The following is a 20564-nucleotide window of genomic DNA, read 5'->3' on the forward strand; positions in this document are numbered from 1 at the left end:
CATGGAATCAATAACAACAGAGTCGCTCTAGAATAGACTCTTTCTAATAAGCAAAATAATAATAATAGCTAAAGCATATTAACTACTACAATGAGCTAACACTACTTTGTAAAATTATACAATGTTAGCTACAGATCCTTGAATTCTTGCTTGGCTGTTAAACCTCTCTTCAAACAGCAATGATCCATGCACGCCATCTCCCACATTGTCTTTAGGAAACTGAACCATTATTATTTTCAACAAGATATTTGCTCCAGAGGTCAGTCTAGCCACTAACCAGACCAATAAACAAACCCAGACCAAAAGTTAACTTCGGGCCAGGCGCATAACCGTAACAACGTGTTAAATATACAAATGTGTTTCACATTACAAAAATGAAGATTTGGCTTTCTTAAGTGTTCTTTCTCTAAACAATGCTTCTTTCTCTAAAAGCATTCGGGTTGGATGATCTGGCCCTACTTTTCACAGAAGCACTCACAAAAGTTCACGCTTGGCTGCTTACTGTAGAATCCTCCTGATGTTCTTGTTCACTGCTATGTTCTTTGACCAGGTTGAAGAGGTTTGTGTTTTTATAGTAAAGATCATTAAACAACATAGACTGCTGAACAGGTATGACAGTGCACTTCCAATCCATAGTATATAAGATGCTCCAGTCTTGTGGCTTTTGCTAGAAGTGCTCTCGCATCCTTAAGAAGATGCACAACGTGGAACCGATGAAGCTTCTTTTTCTAGCGGTTACAGTGCTTGGGATTCTCTGTCTGACATGTGGCAAAATCTCAGGTAAGATCAGCCTGCTTGGTAAGCGCAATGTCGATTTTTGGCGAACTACTGATTATTGTCGAATTTTGATTAAAACTTGCCTTGTCTGTGTTTGAGTTTGGATCATTGAAGAAACCCATTAACCTGTATTTTGTCATCAGAGTACCAGCTGGAGACAGAGATTTTGAGTCAATGTGAGCATTTAAGGGCTGTTGGTGCAGAACAGAAGCATGAACATGTTCCTCAGTGTTCTGAAGATGGGCGCTTCAGGTACAGTAACTTCACAAATAGTAGTATTTATACTGTATATGCAGTAAAATAACATGAAAATATTCTACAGACAGAAGAAACTCCAATGCTTAATAAATATATACTGTATAGCAGTGGTTCTCAAACTTTTTCCGCAAGCGTCCCCCCTTGTGTATGGTGCATTCCTTCGCCCCCCCAGCCCCCCCCCAAAGAAAAGTTATGACAAAAAACTGTTCTAAAATGTAACATTTTAATTAAACAAAACATATGAAGTTATACAAAGTAGTGCTGTTGGTTAGTAGCCTTATTTTTTAGGTTTAATTACACATAATTCATGATACTTTTATAAAATGTCATAAAATTGGGGCCCCCCTGGCACCATCCCCCCTGGGGGCCCCGGACCCCAGTTTGAGAACCACTGCTGTATAGACCCCATCACGAATAAGAAAAAGTATTGCAATATTATTTTTATGTTTTAAGATACTGTGGTAATACTTGGATATGTACCATTGGCATTGCCTTAAAGGGGACATTTCACAAGACTTTAAGATGTCAAATAAATCTTTGGGTCCCCAGAGTACATATGTGAAGTTTTAGCTCAAAATACCGTATAGATAATTTATCATAGCATGTTAAAATTGACACTTTGTAGGAGTGTTCAAAAATGTGCTGTTTTCGGTGTCTCCTTTAAAATGCAAATGAGTTGATCTCTTCATTAAATAGCAGTGTTGTGGTTGGACAGTGCAGATTAAGGGGTGTTATTATCCCGTTCTGACATCATAGGGGAGCTTAATTTCAATGACCTAATTTTTCACATGCTTGCCAAGAATGGTTTACCAAAACTAAGTTACTGGGTTGATCTTATTCACATTTTCTAGGTTGATATAAGCACTGGGGGCCCAATTATAGCACTTTTCATGATATGTCACATTGAATTTTCATGTAGGCATGTTCAGTGTAATCGTGGAGGTGGGGAATGTTGGTGTGTGAACGCAGAAGGGCTGGAGATACCTGGTAGTCGACAAAATGGGTCCACAGTTCATTGTAAGCTCATCTATATTTCCCTTGTTATAAATCACATAAACCAACCATGTTACAGAATTATGCACCTTCATTTTCTGGCACAATAAGCCAGTGAGGCTTTGAAAATGCATGGTACTGAAGGATTGCTATTTGTGTTATAAGATCTGTTTAACTTTTAAAGAAGGGAGATGCATGTTTCACCATACTGTTAAATACACCAGGGATGCAATTGCAATGAGTGCACACAATTAAGCAATATATTTATATAAAGATATTTTATTCAATAACCATTTCCTGAATTAACCAAATCACTGAAATCCCTGTTTTGTCTTTGTTTTGAGGTTTAACCTCATGTCAGCTCCAGAGACAGAGAGCTCTACAGACTGAAGACAGGTCTCTGGTACCTGTGTGCCTGGACTCGGGTGAATACGAGCAGATCCAGTGTGATCCATCATGTGCCCAGTGCTGGTGTGTGGATCAAGAGGGCATGGAGATCTATGGAACCAGGCAGAATGGAAAACCCTCAAAGTGTGAGTGAACAGAACTTTGTTACTGAAATGCATTACCTAAAACAGTTTAAAAGAGTCCCTAAATAAAGGTTTTGGCAACTTACTATAATGTTTCTTAAATAAACCCTAGGTCCTGGTACTTGTGAGGTGAGACAGCGGCGGATCGTTCATGGTGTTGGAGAGCCCTCCCCACCACAGTGCTCGGATGATGGAGGATTCTTACCTGTGCAGTGCAAGTTTGTCAACACCACTGACCGGATGGTCTTTGATCTGTTACACACCTTTAACAGGTCAGACACCCACAAATAGTTCAGAATAAATGTGTGTGCTTTCGCAGTTAAATAAAGGACAATGTGAATATGTCTGAAATTACTGGCAATGCTTCTAAGTTTTATAAGTTTTAATACTGTTTCAAACTTTCCTGAAATTAAAAACAAGCTGGCTAATAAGATTTCGGTTAATACAGATATTTTTTTATATACATAAATCCTTTATTCTGTACTAAAATTCTTAGAGTGCAGGAATCCTTCAGTGTTTTTCATGTTTTACCACTAGATAGAAGTACAGCATCATTTATTAGACATGTGTTGATGAACATTTGCTGTTTCCTTCTGATAAGTGTGTGATTCTGTCTGTGAAAGCTAAACTCAGATTTGTGATTTACTGTTTTTTACATAAAATCATCCTACATAATGTAAAGAACATTCTGTGAAAGAAAAACGTTATATCTTTAATATTACCTCCATAAGAAAGGACATGTCAAAGATTGACATCAGTGAGTAAAATCAAACTTTGATGCTATTAATCTTAAAATTACATTGAGACTTTAGCCAGGATTTCACAGACAAGGTCAAATATTTGTTAAATTGAGTTACTTAAGGTACTACTAAAGGGTTAATTTTGCTGAGGTACTAAATATTTATCAGGGTATTTTTGGTACTAATCAATCTATGGACTATTCTAAAATCCTTTAAAAACATTTCCAGTATGAGTACAGCAACTCTCATCCAACACGTTTTTCATTTTATGCTAAAAGTCTGACTATTTCTCTATTGAAGACTCACCAAAATATCACAGTTTTTAAACATAACATATTTTTATCAGATTAAATGTTAAAATGACATTTTCTTCAAATGGAAAACATTTTCTTATGTGCTATCATTTAAATCCTGGATGGGACTAATATTGTTGTGTTATGGCGGTTGGGGTGATGAAATGCAATGCAATGTTTTAATTTAGGCCTACTGTAGTAGTTTGCTACAGCATACCCATTTTTAATGGAAATCAAGCTGTGGATGAACATTTCAACATTACTTTAATCCAAAGTTCCTTTTTTAACAGAAAGCCAGATTTGTTCCAGACATTCAGTGGTTTCAGAAAAGCTTTCCCAGAGGTCTCCAGTTATTGTTTCTGTGCAGACAGTCGTGGAAGAGAGATGCCAAACACAGGTGATAAACACAACTCATGATAAATATGAAACAGTTCAATATGAATCAAGCTACTATCAGTCACCATACTGCATTGCAAGGTACTTTACATCATATAAGTGGGAGTTTCACCTATGATGGTTGGTCTTTATAATAAGTGTCCTTAAGGTCACTGCAGTTTTAAATGTCCTAGGCCTTGTTAACCTTAAAGGAACAGTATGTAGGATTGTGGCCAAAACTGGTATTGCAACAACAAAACTTGTGGCTAAAACCGGTACTGCAATCACACAACTGGTGGCCAATACACAAAATGACAACATAAACATCAGTTGAGGGCTGCAACTCCACTTTTTAAATGACAATATCCTGGCAGGACTGCTGTTGTCAGTGATATAAGTATTTGAAATGAAAATGATTTCTTAATGTCTAGTGACATATCAGGGCCATTTTATGATTAATTGATATAAATTTCTTACATACTGTTCCTTTAAGTGTAATTTTCCCTTAAGTTCGCCCTGTTTTCCTTAAACTTAAAGGTGCAGTGTGTATTTTTTAAAAGGATCTCTTGACAGAAATGCAAAATAATATACAAAACTATATCTTTAGGGGTGTATAAAGACCTGTTTATTATGAAGAGTTATGTTTTTATTACTTTAGAATGAGATGTTTTGATCTACATACACTGAGTGTCCCCTTACGTGGAATTTGCCATTTTGTTCTGCCATGTTTTTTACTAAGTTGTCTCCGAAGATGACATTTTTTCGGTGGTGGCTATCGTAGCTTCTCTATGCATTTCAAAAGCGATGGGTGAGCAGTGGACTGATCCGTTGGTTGCAATTTGCAACCTCACCACTAGATGCCACTAAAATTTACACACAGCACCTTTAAGGGTGTTGCAGCAAAAAGCTTAAGTTTTTTCTGTTGCATCTCCATGGCAACTATAGTATTTTATAAAGGCAAACATGCGCTGCTGTGAAACACTTAACGATTACCCTTACCTATGAGAACAGTTTAAAGGATTATACTGTATGCAACACCCTTAAATTATTCTCTAAGGTAAGGGGAATTTACCCCTTAAGTGTCATACTTAAGGGAAAAACTTAAGGTGCTTTATGCAAACAGGCCCAGATGCCTAAATGAGTAAAAGATTTAATGATCGGTGCTGTCAAACTGAAAAGATGTTAATGATAAAACTAAATGTATAAAAACCTTGATGGAGAGCAGAAAATATCTACATAAATGCTAAGACGCATTCTTATCTTAGCAGGTAAGCAGGATTTGTTTTTAGTAAACCAGTTCGTTTCTATGGTTTGGCTAGTTGGTTTGCGCTGATCTATTTTTTATGCTGTATTGTAGATTAATTTCTGGTATAATTTTCTTTCTTTCAGGTGTGGAGTTGCTGTTGGATGAGGTTTATGACACAGCGTTTTCAGGCCAGACTGTAGAAAACACATTCTCAGAGTCAAACATGTATCGAATCCTACAGCGCCGCTATCTTGCTGTTCAGCTGTCTGTTAGCGGGAGATTTAGATGTATGTATACATTATATACTATTTTCTTAATAAATTTGACCCAGTCTTTGAAAACCCAGCAAAAGTCATTTTAAGTGATTTACTGGTTTCTACATAAAATCATTCTACATCATCCAAAGAACATTCAAATATAATCATACAATTTACTTTAATATTGACTAAGTAATATCATCTCATAATTAGATTGAGACTTTAGCCTGGATTTCACAGACAGGGCCACAAACAAGCATCGTTATAATGACGTATTGGTAAACTTATATGTGAACCCACATTCCTAATGCATTGAAATCAACTAGCGTCTCTGTGTAATAATACTGAACTAATTTCTTATGTTTTTGGAAGGTCCCACCCCATGTGAAAGTGAACGTGCATCATCTGCTCAGGCAGGGAATTTTTTCGTACCCTCCTGTACTGATACTGGAGCGTATGTGCCGACCCAGTGCCAAGCCGGTGGTCAGTGCTGGTGTGTAGATGCTGAGGGCAAAGAGATTTTTGGTACACGCCAGTATGGAGTACCAGATTGTAGTGAGTGTGGCCTTTATTACATTTTTTATTGGATTTAGATAATATCATGTGTGTGTACTTTTTGAATATTGAATAAACTTATTTTTTGCTTTGATGCCCCCTTTTCAATATTTTTGTTAATCGTGAAATGTTGATATGATCAGTTAATGTGTGCAGGTAATGTACAGGTTATCAAATACTATAAATCTATATAAGAGTGTATATACTAATTCATTTATATAAGTAATATTACTGAGCAAGTGACTGATAAACCAAACTCAAAATGGATACTCTCTTGAGTAGAAGAGTTATGTGTGTCAGCAATGCTTAATGTTGTGATTCCTGTTTGTTTAGGCAGTGGAGTAAAAAACTGCCCATCTGAGAGGAGACAAGCCCTCTCCAGGATCTTTAAAGGCCCAGCTGGAGATTTCGTCAAAAGCAATGTGTTCTCATTTTCCAAAGAAAACCATTCACTGCTCGGTCCATGTAGCCCAGAATTTCAGGAGCTTTTAGCCAACTCTGGTCTTCTGCAATCCTTGCCAGAGTTAGAGCGTCCAAATGTCGGAGAAATCTTGGCGGAGGTCCTCCAAGGAATGTTTCCCTCTGGAGCTCTTGCCCTAAAAGCACTTGCTCTTGCCCCCAATCCCAAGAGACTCCAGGAGAATCTCTTTGGAGGAAAATTCCTAAAGAACGCTGGCAATTTCAACTTCACTGGCACTCTTGGCACCAGAGGTACGCTGAGTTTCACTCAAGTTTTCAGTCAAATAGGTCTGACGCAGGTTGCAAAAGACTTCATGCTGTTGGCAAAGACCTTCTCGGACAACTCTGCTAGCCTAAATCTAGACCGAGAGATCTCTGATGCCTTCGGTCGTTCTGTGAACCTGAAAAACAACCAAGAAGTGATCAAACTTGTTTCATTGACTCTTGAGAATCAGCATTTTCTAACAACCCTTCGAGAAGCCATCAAACAACTCAATGCAGAAGAAAACACTCAGTTAGGTCAACTATTTCGTGCTATCTTCAAAAAATCCCACTCAGATCTTTGTAAATCTGCATCATCCACCTTGTCTCCATATGTGCCCCGGTGCACTAAGGAAGGACGATACCAGGAAGTTCAGTGTCAGGGCTCAGAGTGTTGGTGTGTGGATTCTCGTGGTATGGAGATAACGGGTTCTCGCTCCACCGGGCACAGACGGAGATGCCCGTCCCAATGTGAGAAGGAACGTCAAATGGCAATTGCAGTCAAAGCCAGCAGTTCTGCAGGCTCGGAAGTTTTCATACCTAAATGTGAGAGCAGTGGTGCTTACGTAGCACAGCAATGCGTTGGGAAGAGCTGCTTCTGTGTGGACCAATCTGGAGCGAAACTCAATATTTCAGGAAGTTTAGGAACTTCCCTTCAATGTGAGTCAGACATTAAACCCAGATGTTTTAATTACAGATCCAAAACACCCATACAGATCAAATGTATACCTCATTTGCACTGTAAGACAAAAGCATGTACACTTTCGAATCATCAACCTAGCAACGAATGACTTACAGTTGTCTGTACATATTAAACCGATGCAGTAAAAGTACTGTAAATGATACAAATGGAAAGATTACACACTTCACCTTAAAGTGCTTCCTATTTCGACTTCTTGTTGAAGTCATATTACTTGCTTTAGATTTATTTTACACATAAAACTGTAGGTTTTCAATTTCCCTAGCTTCCTTAGTATAGCTGACATAAATCACATTCTGTAGTCCCAATCCAGCCAAGCATTCCAAGCTCTTCTAATGTCACAATTATACAGCAACTGTACCAGCTGGCTTGAAATCAAAAGTTAAACACTTAAATTTGAATGTTTGCTCTAATATAATAATAATATCTAATAATAATTTTCTTCTGAAGGTCCCACAAGCTGTCAAGCCACAGCAGCCCAGCAGTTCCTGACCATAGTTCGCTCCGTTCTGTCTGATCCATCTTCTGTATCCCAGCTCTCTGAAGTTTACATACCTCGTTGTGGATATGATGGCAGCTGGCACCAAATTCAATGTGACGGACCCCCAGAACAAGCTTTTGAGTTCTACCGCGAGTGGATCCAGATCATCAATGCCGGAAAAGACCTCCCTGTTTCAGAAGTTCTTGGAATTCTGCGATCATATGCAAGAAATGCAGAAGCAATGGCGACATTCCGAGGTTTCCTATCTGAATTATTCAAAGCTGGGCACCACAAAGTATTCCCAGTCCTGGTGAGGTTTGAAAAGATCTCTGATATTCCATCTGACGTGTTGGATGGAAACGTTGAGGTTATTTCTGGACCTTCAGTTTTCCTGAACCCATTATCTCTATGGAGGTTAATCAGAGGTGATTCTGGTTATCCAGGCCCAATATCAGACTTCAGTGTTCCTCTTGGAAGCTTCCATCTGCGTCAGTGTTGGTGCGTTAACCAACAAGGGAACCTGGTAGCAGGCAGCAAGGCTCCTGTTGGGCAAATTCCCAAATGTGAGTTACGCTACAATAATTTATGTTCCATCATATCTGCCCCACATTTTTAGTTATTTCCTAATAATTTATATGAATCCTCCTTAAGTGTTTTGATTTCTTTCCTGTGGCTTTTCAGGTCCAGGCAAATGTTCTGTGGTTCACAGCGAGGTCTCTGAATTCCTGAAACAGGCCGAGGAGCTCATCTCGCTTTCCAACAGCTCGCATGTGCCCGTGGGTTACGGGTTTCTCCTGGCTGAGAGTGTTTATCTGAGCCCTGAGGAGCTGGAGCAGATGCGTTCCTCAAAGTTCTCCATCACTCAGTCTCTGCTGAGCAACACAGATTCGGCGCTGAGACTTGCTGCTTACTCCAGTAAACAAAATGTTCTTATATACTTAAGGTTTTAAGTTGTATCTCTATATATAAGTTTGTATGAGTTCAGTCATGTAAGAATTAAATATACTTTAATGTTTCGACAGCCCTACATTTCTACTGGCAGAGCAAACTGATGAGCAGTGAGATTGACAGACAGAGTTTAGCGCTGGGCTACCAACCCTACATCCCACAGTGTGATGCTTATGGCCAATGGCTGCCCAGCCAGTGCTACTCCAGCACAGGTCACACATACTTTGCCAACGATGCTTTATATGCAAGAATTTATGTTTGTCTTGCATAAGTCATCCAAAATGTTGATGTCTTTCTCTGTTCAGTCGAGAAGAAATTAGGTTTTTTGAGGAAAACATTCCCAGGATTTTTCAAATGTTAATGGACTTTAATGGACCCCAACACTTAACAGTTTTAATGTAGTTTAAAATTGCAGTTTCAAAGGACTCTTAATGATCCCAAACGAGGCAAAAGGGTCTTATCTAGCTAAATTATTGGCATTTTCCACAACTTCTCGTCTTCCTCCGGTCCTGGGATGCGCCAGCGCGACCTCACGTAATTGCGTAATGCTGTGGAAAGCATGTTACATATATAAAATGCACATTTGCGGACCATTTTAAACTTTAAACTGACACAAAGACATTAATTAGTATCATTCAACATACAACAACGTCGGAACGGTCCTCTTTCTCCACACTTGTAAACACTGGGGCGTAGTTTCGATACGTCATCCATGACCTCTTGACGTAATGACGTATTACGTGAGGTCACGCTGGATAAGTCACATTACCTGAGGAAGACGAGAAGTTGTGGTTTAAAAGTACATATTTTTTATTTTTCTTGCCAAAAATGACAATTGTTTCGCTAGATAAGACCCTTATGCCTCGTTTGGGATCGTTTAGAGTCCTTTGAAACTGCAATTTAAAACTACATTAAAAGTGTTTGGGTCCATTAAAGTCCATTAAAATGAGAAAAATCCTGGAATGTTTTCCTCAAAAAACATAATTTTGTGTCATATAATTTCTTCTCGACTGAACAAAGAAAGACATCAACATTTTGGATGACATGGTGGTGAGTAAATTATCTGGATTTTTTTTTTGTTTAAGAAAATGGACTAATCCTTTAAAAATGTTGTTTAATTGTGATTTTAGAAAAAAAAACAGAAAAAGGTCTGCACACTGTAAAAAGTCCCTTTTATTTCAAAAGTTAAAAAAGCAACGACCTTCGTCAGGCAAACACGGTCTTTGACCGAAACGTTGCTTTTTTAATTTTTGAAATAAAAGGGAATTTTTACAGTGTGCACATCTTTTTTATGTTTTTTGATTCATCTTTTGATTTTGCATCTGGTCAAGACCTTTTTGGATGTGCGTATCCTGTTTTCTCTTCATGCATAATTGTGATTTTAGCACATGATTTTAGAGATATCTGTTTTTCCTCATTCAAGTAGATAGGACTTTAGTCTTGCATGGCTGAAATAAAGTTGTGTTCGAGGTCTAAATGTGACCTCTCTGATCATAGGTCACTGTTGGTGTGTTGATGAGGAGGGTAGATACATCGCCGACTCTCTGACTTATCGTTCTACATCTCTTCAGCAGTGTAAGAAAGTCTGATCTTTTGTTGAACTACACTAGCTAAATATATAATGTTATGTAATTACATTGCAGCTGTTACAGGCTGGATTTGGCAATGATTTTAGTTGTTTTGTATTGATTTATATCCTCCAGGCCAAACGACATGCCAGAGGCTTCAGAGTCACTTCCTGCTCTCTGATTGGACACAGACCGGCTCTAATAACACATACACATACAGTCCATCATGTAACGAGGTGAGCCTTTGCTTTGGGTTTGTTTGGTTGTAACCATTGGAGATGATTCAAACATGTGTCATTACATAAACAAATTCTGTGTGTGTGCATCTGTAGGACGGTGAGTTTTCAGTACTCCAGAAGTCCAGTACAGGTCGTTCACTGGGGTTGTGCGTGAACCCTACAACTGGACAAATAATTCAACCTGCCACTTCAAGTCCATCTGGAGGCCTGCAATGTAATGTCTGCATTCATCTTTCCATACATTGCGATTATCTATAGGCTGTACATGGTTAAAGTGTTAGTTTAACCAAAAAATAAAACTTGCTGTTAATTTACTCAACCTCTTGCCATTTGAGATGTGTAGATGGCATTGTTTGTCTTTAGTAGAAGGGTAAAGATTAAAGTGATTAATACAAAGAAATTCACACTTTCCATGTCTGTGAAAGTCACATACAGGTAACTAAAGTAATCCCTGTGGCTCTTGATGATATTTTGGGATCTTATGTAGTGCCTTATTATGCGTTGATTGCCTGATGCTATAGAAAACTGGTGGTGATGTTTTAATATTAAAATATTTAATAAGATATTTCGCTTCATAAGATCTCAATATATCCCCAAGAGCCACAGGGATTCATTTTCTGTTGCTTGTATTTTCTTGTTGGACTCACTGGCATTGAAGGAAAAATCTTTTTTACTGTTTTACTGAAGAAACAATGGGTTTCATTCACTAAGCATGCATACGCACAGATGTTTAACATTTTAACTAAAGCAAATCATGATTCAACAAAAATGTTCATACTAAAATTTATTTTAAATGAATGCAAAATGTAAAACAACTAAGACCACACATACGCAATAATCATTAACATGGGAAAATATATATAAAATATATAATGGGTGATTCTTACGAAATCCAGAAGATGTCCAGCATCAGAATTTTTAAAAAGCCCTTGAAGCCAATTTTTTTGCACATAGAAGTTTTAGGTCTGAACTTACTATAACCATTATTTTTAGAGGATTTAAAAAATATTTTCTATAAAATTATTAAATTTTTTTAGATTATCATTATGAAAAATTATCATTACCGCAACATGATATTACATTAAAAAAATATGCATTTACAAACTCATGTTTCGTAATGAGAACTAAAAAGTTGTCTACTATGACAAACAAAATGTCAACTTTTATCTGGAGAGAAAAAATAAGAACTGCTTACCTGGTAGCCATCTTGAGTGTCACAGTCAATTATGTCCCTTCCAACAATTTTTTTTTTTTTTTGAAAATGTTAGTTTCTTGAGGGCTTAAACAATGATTAAAAATTGTTGTGGAGGATGAGAAAATTGGTCTTGGACAAATTTATATTCCTTATTATTGTCTCTACATTTACCAATGATCACCAAACACCACATGTTTATTTAGTGTAAATGTTTATAGTAAAACATGCACTGAAGAGATTTATTTATTTTTTTATTTTTTTATTTATTAAAAATAATTGAAAATGTTCCCCTTAAATGTGGAAGAACAACAAAAATGGTTTGTATGATGTCATTTGAAATCATGTGCAAAATAGTACATGAAGAGATGTTTGTAACTGTATGCTTCTTATTTTGATAATCTTAATTTGCATTTACTTTTTTTATCACAATGTTTCATGACACCTCATACGTCTATTTTTGCGAGAATTACCCAGATATATATTATAGGATTCTTTTTCCTTGTTCATGATTATTGCGTATGTGTGGTCTAAGTTGTTCTTACGTTTTTCCAAACATTTAGAAGAAATTTTAGTAGAAAAGTTTTTGTTGAATCATGATTTGTTAGTTACAACATCCATACGCATGCTTAGTGAATGAGACCCAATGTCTCCTTGGATGGCCTGAAGATGAGAAAAATCAGGAATTTTTATTTTTGAGTGAACTTACCCTTTACATTCCATTAATCTGTTTAAAACAAATCTGATTTGTGACCCTGACCACAAAACCAGTCATTTTAAATTGAGATTTATACATCATCTGAATAAATAAATAAGTTTAACATTGGTTAGTATAGGATAATATTTGGCAGAGATACAACTATTTGAAAATCCGGAGTCTGACGGTACAAACAATCTTGAGAAAATCGCCTTTAAAGTTGAAGTCCTTAGCACTGCATCCTCTCACAAAAATGAAAATTTTATATATTTGATATTTAATATATTTATATTTTTTGTCATAAAAGAAAAATAGATAATTCTTACCCATACAATGTATTTTTGGCTATTGCTGCAAATATAGACCAATTTAGAGTAGACGTCACAGTTACGTCACTGCAAGCTGCGCGCGCAATGCGGTTGCAGAAAAACAGTGGAAATGAATTAGACACGAGTGAAAAGAGCAAGATAACTCACTGGAAAATGTCCGGTTGTGCTGTTAAAGGAGCATTTCACCCGTAGAAACATTAATCTTTATTGAAAGTGTGTCGTATTTGTAGTCGAAATGTAACATCCATTTAGAATTTGGTGCCTATTTGACCGAGAAAAGGGGTGTTTGTAGTCTCACCCCCTCAACAAAGATATTGGACTTCCTTCTTTCAATGATGCAAAATGACGATTTTTACATCATTGAAAGAAGGAAGTGCAACACTGAAATCTGCATTTCTCCTTTCTCAGTGGCAACTGAGGAAATGATGCACGACCATTTAAAAACATGACTGGGGTTCTAACTATACAAAGCTTAATGCTAATGGGTGAAGTGTCCCTTTAAGTGTCAGAATAAGAATGCCAAAAAAGATGGCTTTCATTTTTATAGAATACCATCGTCGAAAGACATCATTTGAAGATAAACGTAGGTGTTTATGATTACATTAAGCTCTTAAACGGACAGAATGGAGCGAGGAAATCATCTGGAAATCTTTAATAATTAGAATAGAAAATAAGTAGAGAAGATGTCCGGTGTTCTGTCGAAGTCTGTTCCCCCCATGTGTTTCTTATAGCGTTTTTATCATGTTACAATTATAATTTATTAAGAAAGAAATAATAAAAAACAGGAAAATTATGAAATATTTAATAAACGGTATTATATATAATACATGATAGTATTGCTTTTACATGTACTTTAGCGATTCAGACTGTAAAAATATTTGATTTAGCAAAAAAGAACAATACATATACATTACATACATGCATATCAGTAGCCAAGCCATTTAAACTTTTGATCTATCTAAAAAAATAAACGTAATGTGATTAAAACGCTATAAGAAACATTGCACTGAAGGGAAACATAAAGGAATCAGACTTCGACAGAACACCGGATCCATAAAAATCACGGTAATGCTAAAACACTTCACAACCCTACTGCGGAGCAGTCACTTTCTGCAACCAGTTTGGCTCCGCCCACAAAAAACGTCATCTCTGTTTGCAAACACGAAATTGGTCTATACCCATGCTAGTTAAGACCAGGGCCACATTTATTTTAATATGGATTAAAGAAAGCAATTTCAAATTCTATTGTAGCCTATGCCACTTGGCGACATTTTTCAAGTTTCAATTTGAATATTTGTTGTTATAGGTCCAGGTTGGTGCTCTCTTCAAAAGACTCTAGCATTGCAGAGAGATGCTGGATTGGGTTATGAGCCTCAATGTGTGCAGGACGGACAGCACTTCTCTCCCCTGCAGTGTGACCTGTCCGACTGTATGTGTGTATCGGAAAGTGGAAAGGAGCTTCCAGCCACACGCACCTCCAGGAGCACAGGACGAACACCAGCCTGTGATGGTAAGCAAATCAACCCAAGCTCAAACAGTCATTTCTGTATAATGCCTGTACAAACCAGATCCTAATGAAAGTCATACAGGTTTGGAATAACATGAGGATGAATCAATGATAAATATAGCTGCAAGCAGCGATTACCGGGGTTCAAGCCATTTAGATCACAAGACGTTTAAGGACATGGCCATATAGATATTCTGCATTGTATTTTGTAGGAGAAACAAGACTGTTAAAGAACAAGACTTAAAGGTTAAATGTCACGTTCTTCCTGATACCATTTTTTAAACCCTAGTTTGCGTGTAATGTTGCTATAATAGCATAAATAATACCTGTAAAATGATAAAGCTCAAAGTTCACTGCCAGGCGATACATTTTCTTCAATAGAATTCCTCTTTAAAAGCCTACAACGAACGGGCGGTTTGGACTACAGCTCTCTATTTCCTGCTTTAATGACGTCACTAAAACAGTTAGTTGACTAAATTCCGTCCACAGGAATACGTCAGTCACCTGCTTTGGCTCAAACGGCTCTGCTAAGCTTAGCTGCTATCGAATCACAGCACACTTAACAAACTACACAATAAAAACTTGATACGTATTTCTGAAGGAGGCACTTCATAGAACAAGGAAGACATCAGCCCGTTTTGAGGACAGTGAAAACAGCGCTATACAGATAAGTAAATTGTGTGAAAACTACCGCGTTTTTTTAACACGTGAAAAACATGAACACATGTTATATTGCCCACTATAAACACAATCAAAGCTTCAAAATCACAGACAGAACGGGAGCTTTAATATTGACATGGTTACACACTCATTTGGAATGTAGTTTTTTTTATAAAAAAAAAAATATATATAATTCTTACTGCAAATGTTGTGTAAGTGCCTCCAAAATTATGTTCACATTTCACAGCTATCATAAAATGACATGAGTGTTAAAACTGATAATTCAGAACAATTAAAGTGTTAGTCTTTCACTAAATGTGATTTTAATATTATAACAGTAAAATCATGAAGTTAAAGGTGCAGTGTGTAAATTTTAGCGGCATCTAGTGGTGAGGTCACGAATTGTAACCAATGGCTTAGTCCACAAAAGGAACATATACACAAACATGCTCTGCACATTTTGTATGTTTCTCTCATCTTAAACAGTCATTTTAGTTCATGGAGATCTATTCTGTAGGTCTTACTAAATAGTTGCTTGTTTAAATCTTTTAGACATTTTTTTTAAACAAAAGTAATTGTTCTTATAGAACATATATATTCTTTGACATAGATATTATGTGTAAACATACAAGTATTTCAGATGACAGCCTCTGTCATATTATAGTAGGCCTAAAAATAGTACTAAAGCTCTACATTTTTTATATTTAACAACTGGCTATGTCCATACATAACTGAACCAGATGTGTTGTTTATATCAAATGGAGTTAATAACAAATATGATGTCATTAAGCAAATGTCAGTCAGATTTGCTATTAAGCACTTATTTGTTTTCACACATGCGCTGTGCTAGTGTAAGTTTTCAGTAAATCATTTACATTTAAATTAACCAATTGCATCATAACATTACAATTTCATTGCAATAATTCTATAAACAATTATTAAAAACTTTATAAGACACATCATGACATGTTTATGTCATGGAAATAGATTAGAATACTAAAGCTACTTATAACCAAATAAATATTCTCTTTATGTATGATTATTAGTTATTATTTCTAATGTTGGCCTGTTCTTTAAGAACCCACATATTTACAGCAATCTTTTTCATACCTTTAGGATTTGAAGAATTCTAAGACAACATTTGAAGCTTTATAACTTTATTGGGTTGTTTCCCACAGGTTAAATTGATGCATGACTAGCCATTAGTTATTTAAAAACATTTAGGTACTTTTTTACAAACAAACCTTTTAAAAAACATTAATGGTGTACATCTTAAGACAACACTATAGCCCAGATATATATAAAGGTAGGCCAGTGTAAGCTATTTTCAAGTAAGGCAACTAAAACTTAAGCCTAAATTTTAGTCTGGAACTACACTTAAACCAATGGTCAGTAACAGTAATCTCTAAGACTAGTATTCAAAGTTAGTCATACATTTTTATCTTCACGATTGAACATAACTGTTTTAATTATCACGTGAAAAAATATTTAAAATATTTAAATTATATTTAAATCCAAATAGTAATACTGATTAGCCCTAACTAACTACTAGTTCTTCAGACTAGTCCTTAAAACACAGTCTTAATTATGTTTTTTATATTATATAGTTTTTAAAATAACATTACTAAAATATTAAATGTATCATTTTTTATGAGGAGTTGAATTTGAATCCCGAGCAGTTTTAACCTTACGGACATGTTACTATAACAACAACTCTAGGATGACCTTAGAAGAAACAAATAATTCAACATGAAGCTAAATCGTCAACAATGAAATCCAGCTAATTGAGTAATCTACGTATGAACGACGGACCCAGCAGTGAAAGCTTTTAACAACTATAGTGTATACAGCTCTTGCATTAGAAGTCCCACAATCAGTTATAAAAGAGTTGGATATTATTTTGTTTAATTTCATATGGAAGAACAGATCGCATTACATTAATAATTCAATTCTATGTAATCCAGTTGAGAAAGGAGGATACAATTTTTTTACTAGATTTTAATACTGCTAACTGTGTTTTTAAAAATAAGTGGATAAAAAGTTACTGAAGTTGCAAAGGAAGTATATGGAACATCATACCAGAAAAGATTTTAAAGAAATTGGGTTGTTTGGAATTGTTTTTGCGATACAATTTTGATATAAACAAGGGTTCCCATAAAACTGTCAGGTTTCCATAAACAGGTTTGTTTATCTTGGATGCTCATATATAAACATAACTTTTCTCCACATAGATATGTTATTTGGAATAACAAGAATATTCTATACAAGAAACAGATCCTTATTTTATAGAAATTGGTATGATAATAATATAATATTAGTGAGGCAGTTATTTAAAGATGATGGTCACCTCTTTAATTATTGTGAATTCCTCAATCATTATAAGATTCCAGTAACTGCTAAGGACTTTGCAGTTGTATTTGATGCCATACCTAGTGGACTTATTCAACTCTGTCAATGTTATACATCTTATGATTGTAACTCCTTACATAATACTGAGTTATGTATTAATGGAGTAAATATTCTAGAAAAATTTTTTTATAACTTTTTTATAAGAACAGAAATGAATGTAGAAATAATATTTGCCTAGATGTAAACCATACTAATCTCCAGTTCAACCTTTAAACAAGTTTTAATTTAAACTATTTGATTGTAATAATATAGTAGTGAGTTTGTAAAACTAATATATATAAATTGTTCATATTTTAATTTGATAACAGAAGTAGAGATAATAAGATTTTATTTCAAGTTAATAGACACATTCACTTGAATTCAAAATAAAATGTATAATACAGTGAAAAGTCTTGATGATGACAACTATAATTATTACTCGATTATTTGTCATTTAATACTATTGTTGTTTTTTTAATAGAAAACAGTTTTAATACATTTTGATGATTTGATTATAAAATAAAATAGATATAGTACAGTAAATTCACAAAATTGTTTTTCATATAAACATAAACATCTAGAGCAGTACTTTCAAACTCAGTGAAAAGCAGTGGTTTCTCGAGACCCAATGCTCGGCACATTTTGTATGATTCTCTCATCTGACACAATCAGTTCAGTTCATAAAAATCTCTACTTATCATTAAAGTAGATTTGTTTAAAATAGAAGACTTTTGTATATGTGCGAGCAGTGGGCCTCCAGGAATAATTTTGAGAACCACTGATCTAGGGTACAGTTAAAGTAACACCTGTTGTTCTAGATGCAAATATTTCCGGAATGATGAGCCAAAAATCCTCACAGACACTTGAGAACATAAGACAAACAGGCCCATCAGTTTAGTTGTAATCGCACACCATTACACTGGACACGTACATGGTTAATGCTGGCTGGCTGTTGGTCGCATGTTTTCTAAGATATGTAATTATCCTAATAGACCCTTATAAGAATCTGAAAGCAGATGTTATGTGCAAAATAACAAATAGGTCGGACAAATATTTATGTGTCGTATACATATGCTTTAGTCATCATTCCTTGTTCTTATGTTATAGCGCCACCTAGTGGACAATCTCTGAAATTTTTTGTATATGACCTGGGCCTAGGTCTATGCATATGTGTACCAAGTTTCGTGTTGATATCTGATTCCTATCATAAATGATAGCCATTTAAGTATTTGTGGCACCACCTCTTCGTACTTTTAACCGTGGTGTTGCGACGACGAGTGCAAAGTTCAACTTTTTTTTGATAATTATTGATATTCAGTGTCTAAGGAATATTCCAGCACTGGATTGGTTCAGATCGGTCAAAAAACCTAGGACTAGTTCGCAAAAGTAGGTTTAAAAGAAAATGATGAATATCTAACAAACGATTCGACTGAGACAAGTGCTTCTTGAGGAAAAGTTGTTCATTGTAAGTACCTCTATTTAATGATATGAAGATCTTGTTGCTATCTGAAACACTGCATAATACACAATCACTTAAACACTGAAAAAACGTGATAGCGCCTCCCGGAGGCCTAATTTTTTCTTACTCTGCACAGACCTTCATGGCCAAGAGACAAACAGGACCACCGCGTTTCGTTTCGATCGGCCTCCGTTAACCCTGTCTAACAGCTGCTTTTCCTTGATTGGCCGATGGCGGCCATGTTTTTTGATCCAAGCGAAATTCCTTTTACACATAGATAGTACCGTAGACCAGGAGCACCGGTGCCAAATGTCAAGTTGATCGGTCGCACATTTCTGTAGTTACAGACCTTCAAAGTTGAGGTGGTCTTATAGCGCCAGCTAGTGGTCAAGCGGCGCAATTTTTGTTTCGTGACCCCAGAATAGTCCATTGTATATGTGTACCAAATTTGGTGTTGATACCTCTTTCCAATCCCAAGTTATAGCCATTTAAGTCCAAGAGGCTCCGCCCATTGGGGGCGTTTGGGCGTGGCTTGACGACGGCGAGTCTAAAGTTCCACTTTTTTTTGATAACTTTTCATATTCACACTCCAAGGAATATTACAGCACTGGAACGGTTCCGATCGGACGAAAAACCTAGGACTAGTTCGTTTTTATTTTTTTCGACAAAATCGAAAATAGCGAAAAAATTTTCATGGCGGAAATGAAATCGGAGATATACGTTTTGTTCGACTTGACGCAATGATTCCAGTGATATAAGACACTTGACATTTGGACAAGATTTGTGGGAGTTATGATCCTCAACGCGTTTGTTATTGCTATAGCGCCACCTATAGGCCAAACGGGTTGATACTCTATCAACCTCTCCCCAAATTGGGTCCTACCATTTGACCAAGTTTCAAGTCTCTAGGCCTTACGGTTTGGTCTGCACGTTCCGTTTTACGGCAAAATAATAATAAATATAGCTGCAAGCAGCGATTACCAGGGTTCAAGCGATTTGGGACATTAAGACCATTAAGGGCATGGCTGTGTAGATTTGCTGCATTGTACAAAATAAATGATGAAAAATAAGATACCAGACACACGTGTTCAAAGTTATCAGCAAAAAAGTGCTATCGTTCAGTGAAATGTCTCCCTCTCTTCTCACGGAACATTGACAAATAGAACACTGAAGGAAATGTTTGTGGTGCTTGCATTGGCAAAACTCGGGTCACAAAATGTTAAAATAGGGCTAATGAGTCAAAAGAGCCGATCCCCACGTCTCTACGATGTTCTGATACAGAGATACAGCTCTTGCTAAATGGTTGCTAGGGTATTCTCATTGGTTGCTAGGGAGTGACTTGCAATCCATCAATGATTATACTCAAAGCCATGAAAGGAATAATCCATGATGACTCATGATTTTAAATGTAAGGTTACAGTATTTTTAAGTGAAAATAACAAATTACCACTAGGTGGCGCTATGACAAACTCGTGCATGGAATCTCAGGTCATGACTGTGTTACGGCGAGCTAGTATCATGGCTGTACACTTTAGTTTATTGAAAAAACAGTTGTATGACCATTGGGCTTGCTCAATGTCATAGGTTTTGTTAAATTATGAGGCCAACTAGTGGTGCAGGCATACCATTTTTTTTGTATTGCCTCAGACTGT

The 20564-nt window shown here is 36.2% G+C and overlaps 1 protein-coding gene across 1 annotated transcript in view; it reads left to right on the forward strand.

The window, feature by feature from the left end:
- Positions 1–695: 695 nt before the first annotated feature.
- The window catches only part of tg (thyroglobulin), a 64333-nt gene continuing 44464 nt past the window's right edge, over positions 696–20564 (forward strand). Inside the window, exons 1-16 of the mRNA XM_073811704.1 lie at positions 696–780; positions 921–1029; positions 1955–2052; positions 2373–2561; positions 2671–2830; positions 3882–3988; positions 5356–5499; positions 5842–6030; positions 6367–7404; positions 7895–8488; positions 8607–8840; positions 8948–9085; positions 10371–10448; positions 10577–10677; positions 10774–10894; positions 14205–14408. Of these exons, the coding sequence (XP_073667805.1) occupies positions 696–780; positions 921–1029; positions 1955–2052; positions 2373–2561; positions 2671–2830; positions 3882–3988; positions 5356–5499; positions 5842–6030; positions 6367–7404; positions 7895–8488; positions 8607–8840; positions 8948–9085; positions 10371–10448; positions 10577–10677; positions 10774–10894; positions 14205–14408 (3589 nt within the window). The remainder of the gene's footprint in view (positions 781–920; positions 1030–1954; positions 2053–2372; positions 2562–2670; positions 2831–3881; positions 3989–5355; positions 5500–5841; positions 6031–6366; positions 7405–7894; positions 8489–8606; positions 8841–8947; positions 9086–10370; positions 10449–10576; positions 10678–10773; positions 10895–14204; positions 14409–20564) is intronic.

The sequence above is a fragment of the Paramisgurnus dabryanus genome, chromosome 13 (genome assembly GCF_030506205.2).
Source record: "Paramisgurnus dabryanus chromosome 13, PD_genome_1.1, whole genome shotgun sequence".
Classification (NCBI taxonomy): Eukaryota; Metazoa; Chordata; class Actinopteri; order Cypriniformes; family Cobitidae; genus Paramisgurnus; species Paramisgurnus dabryanus.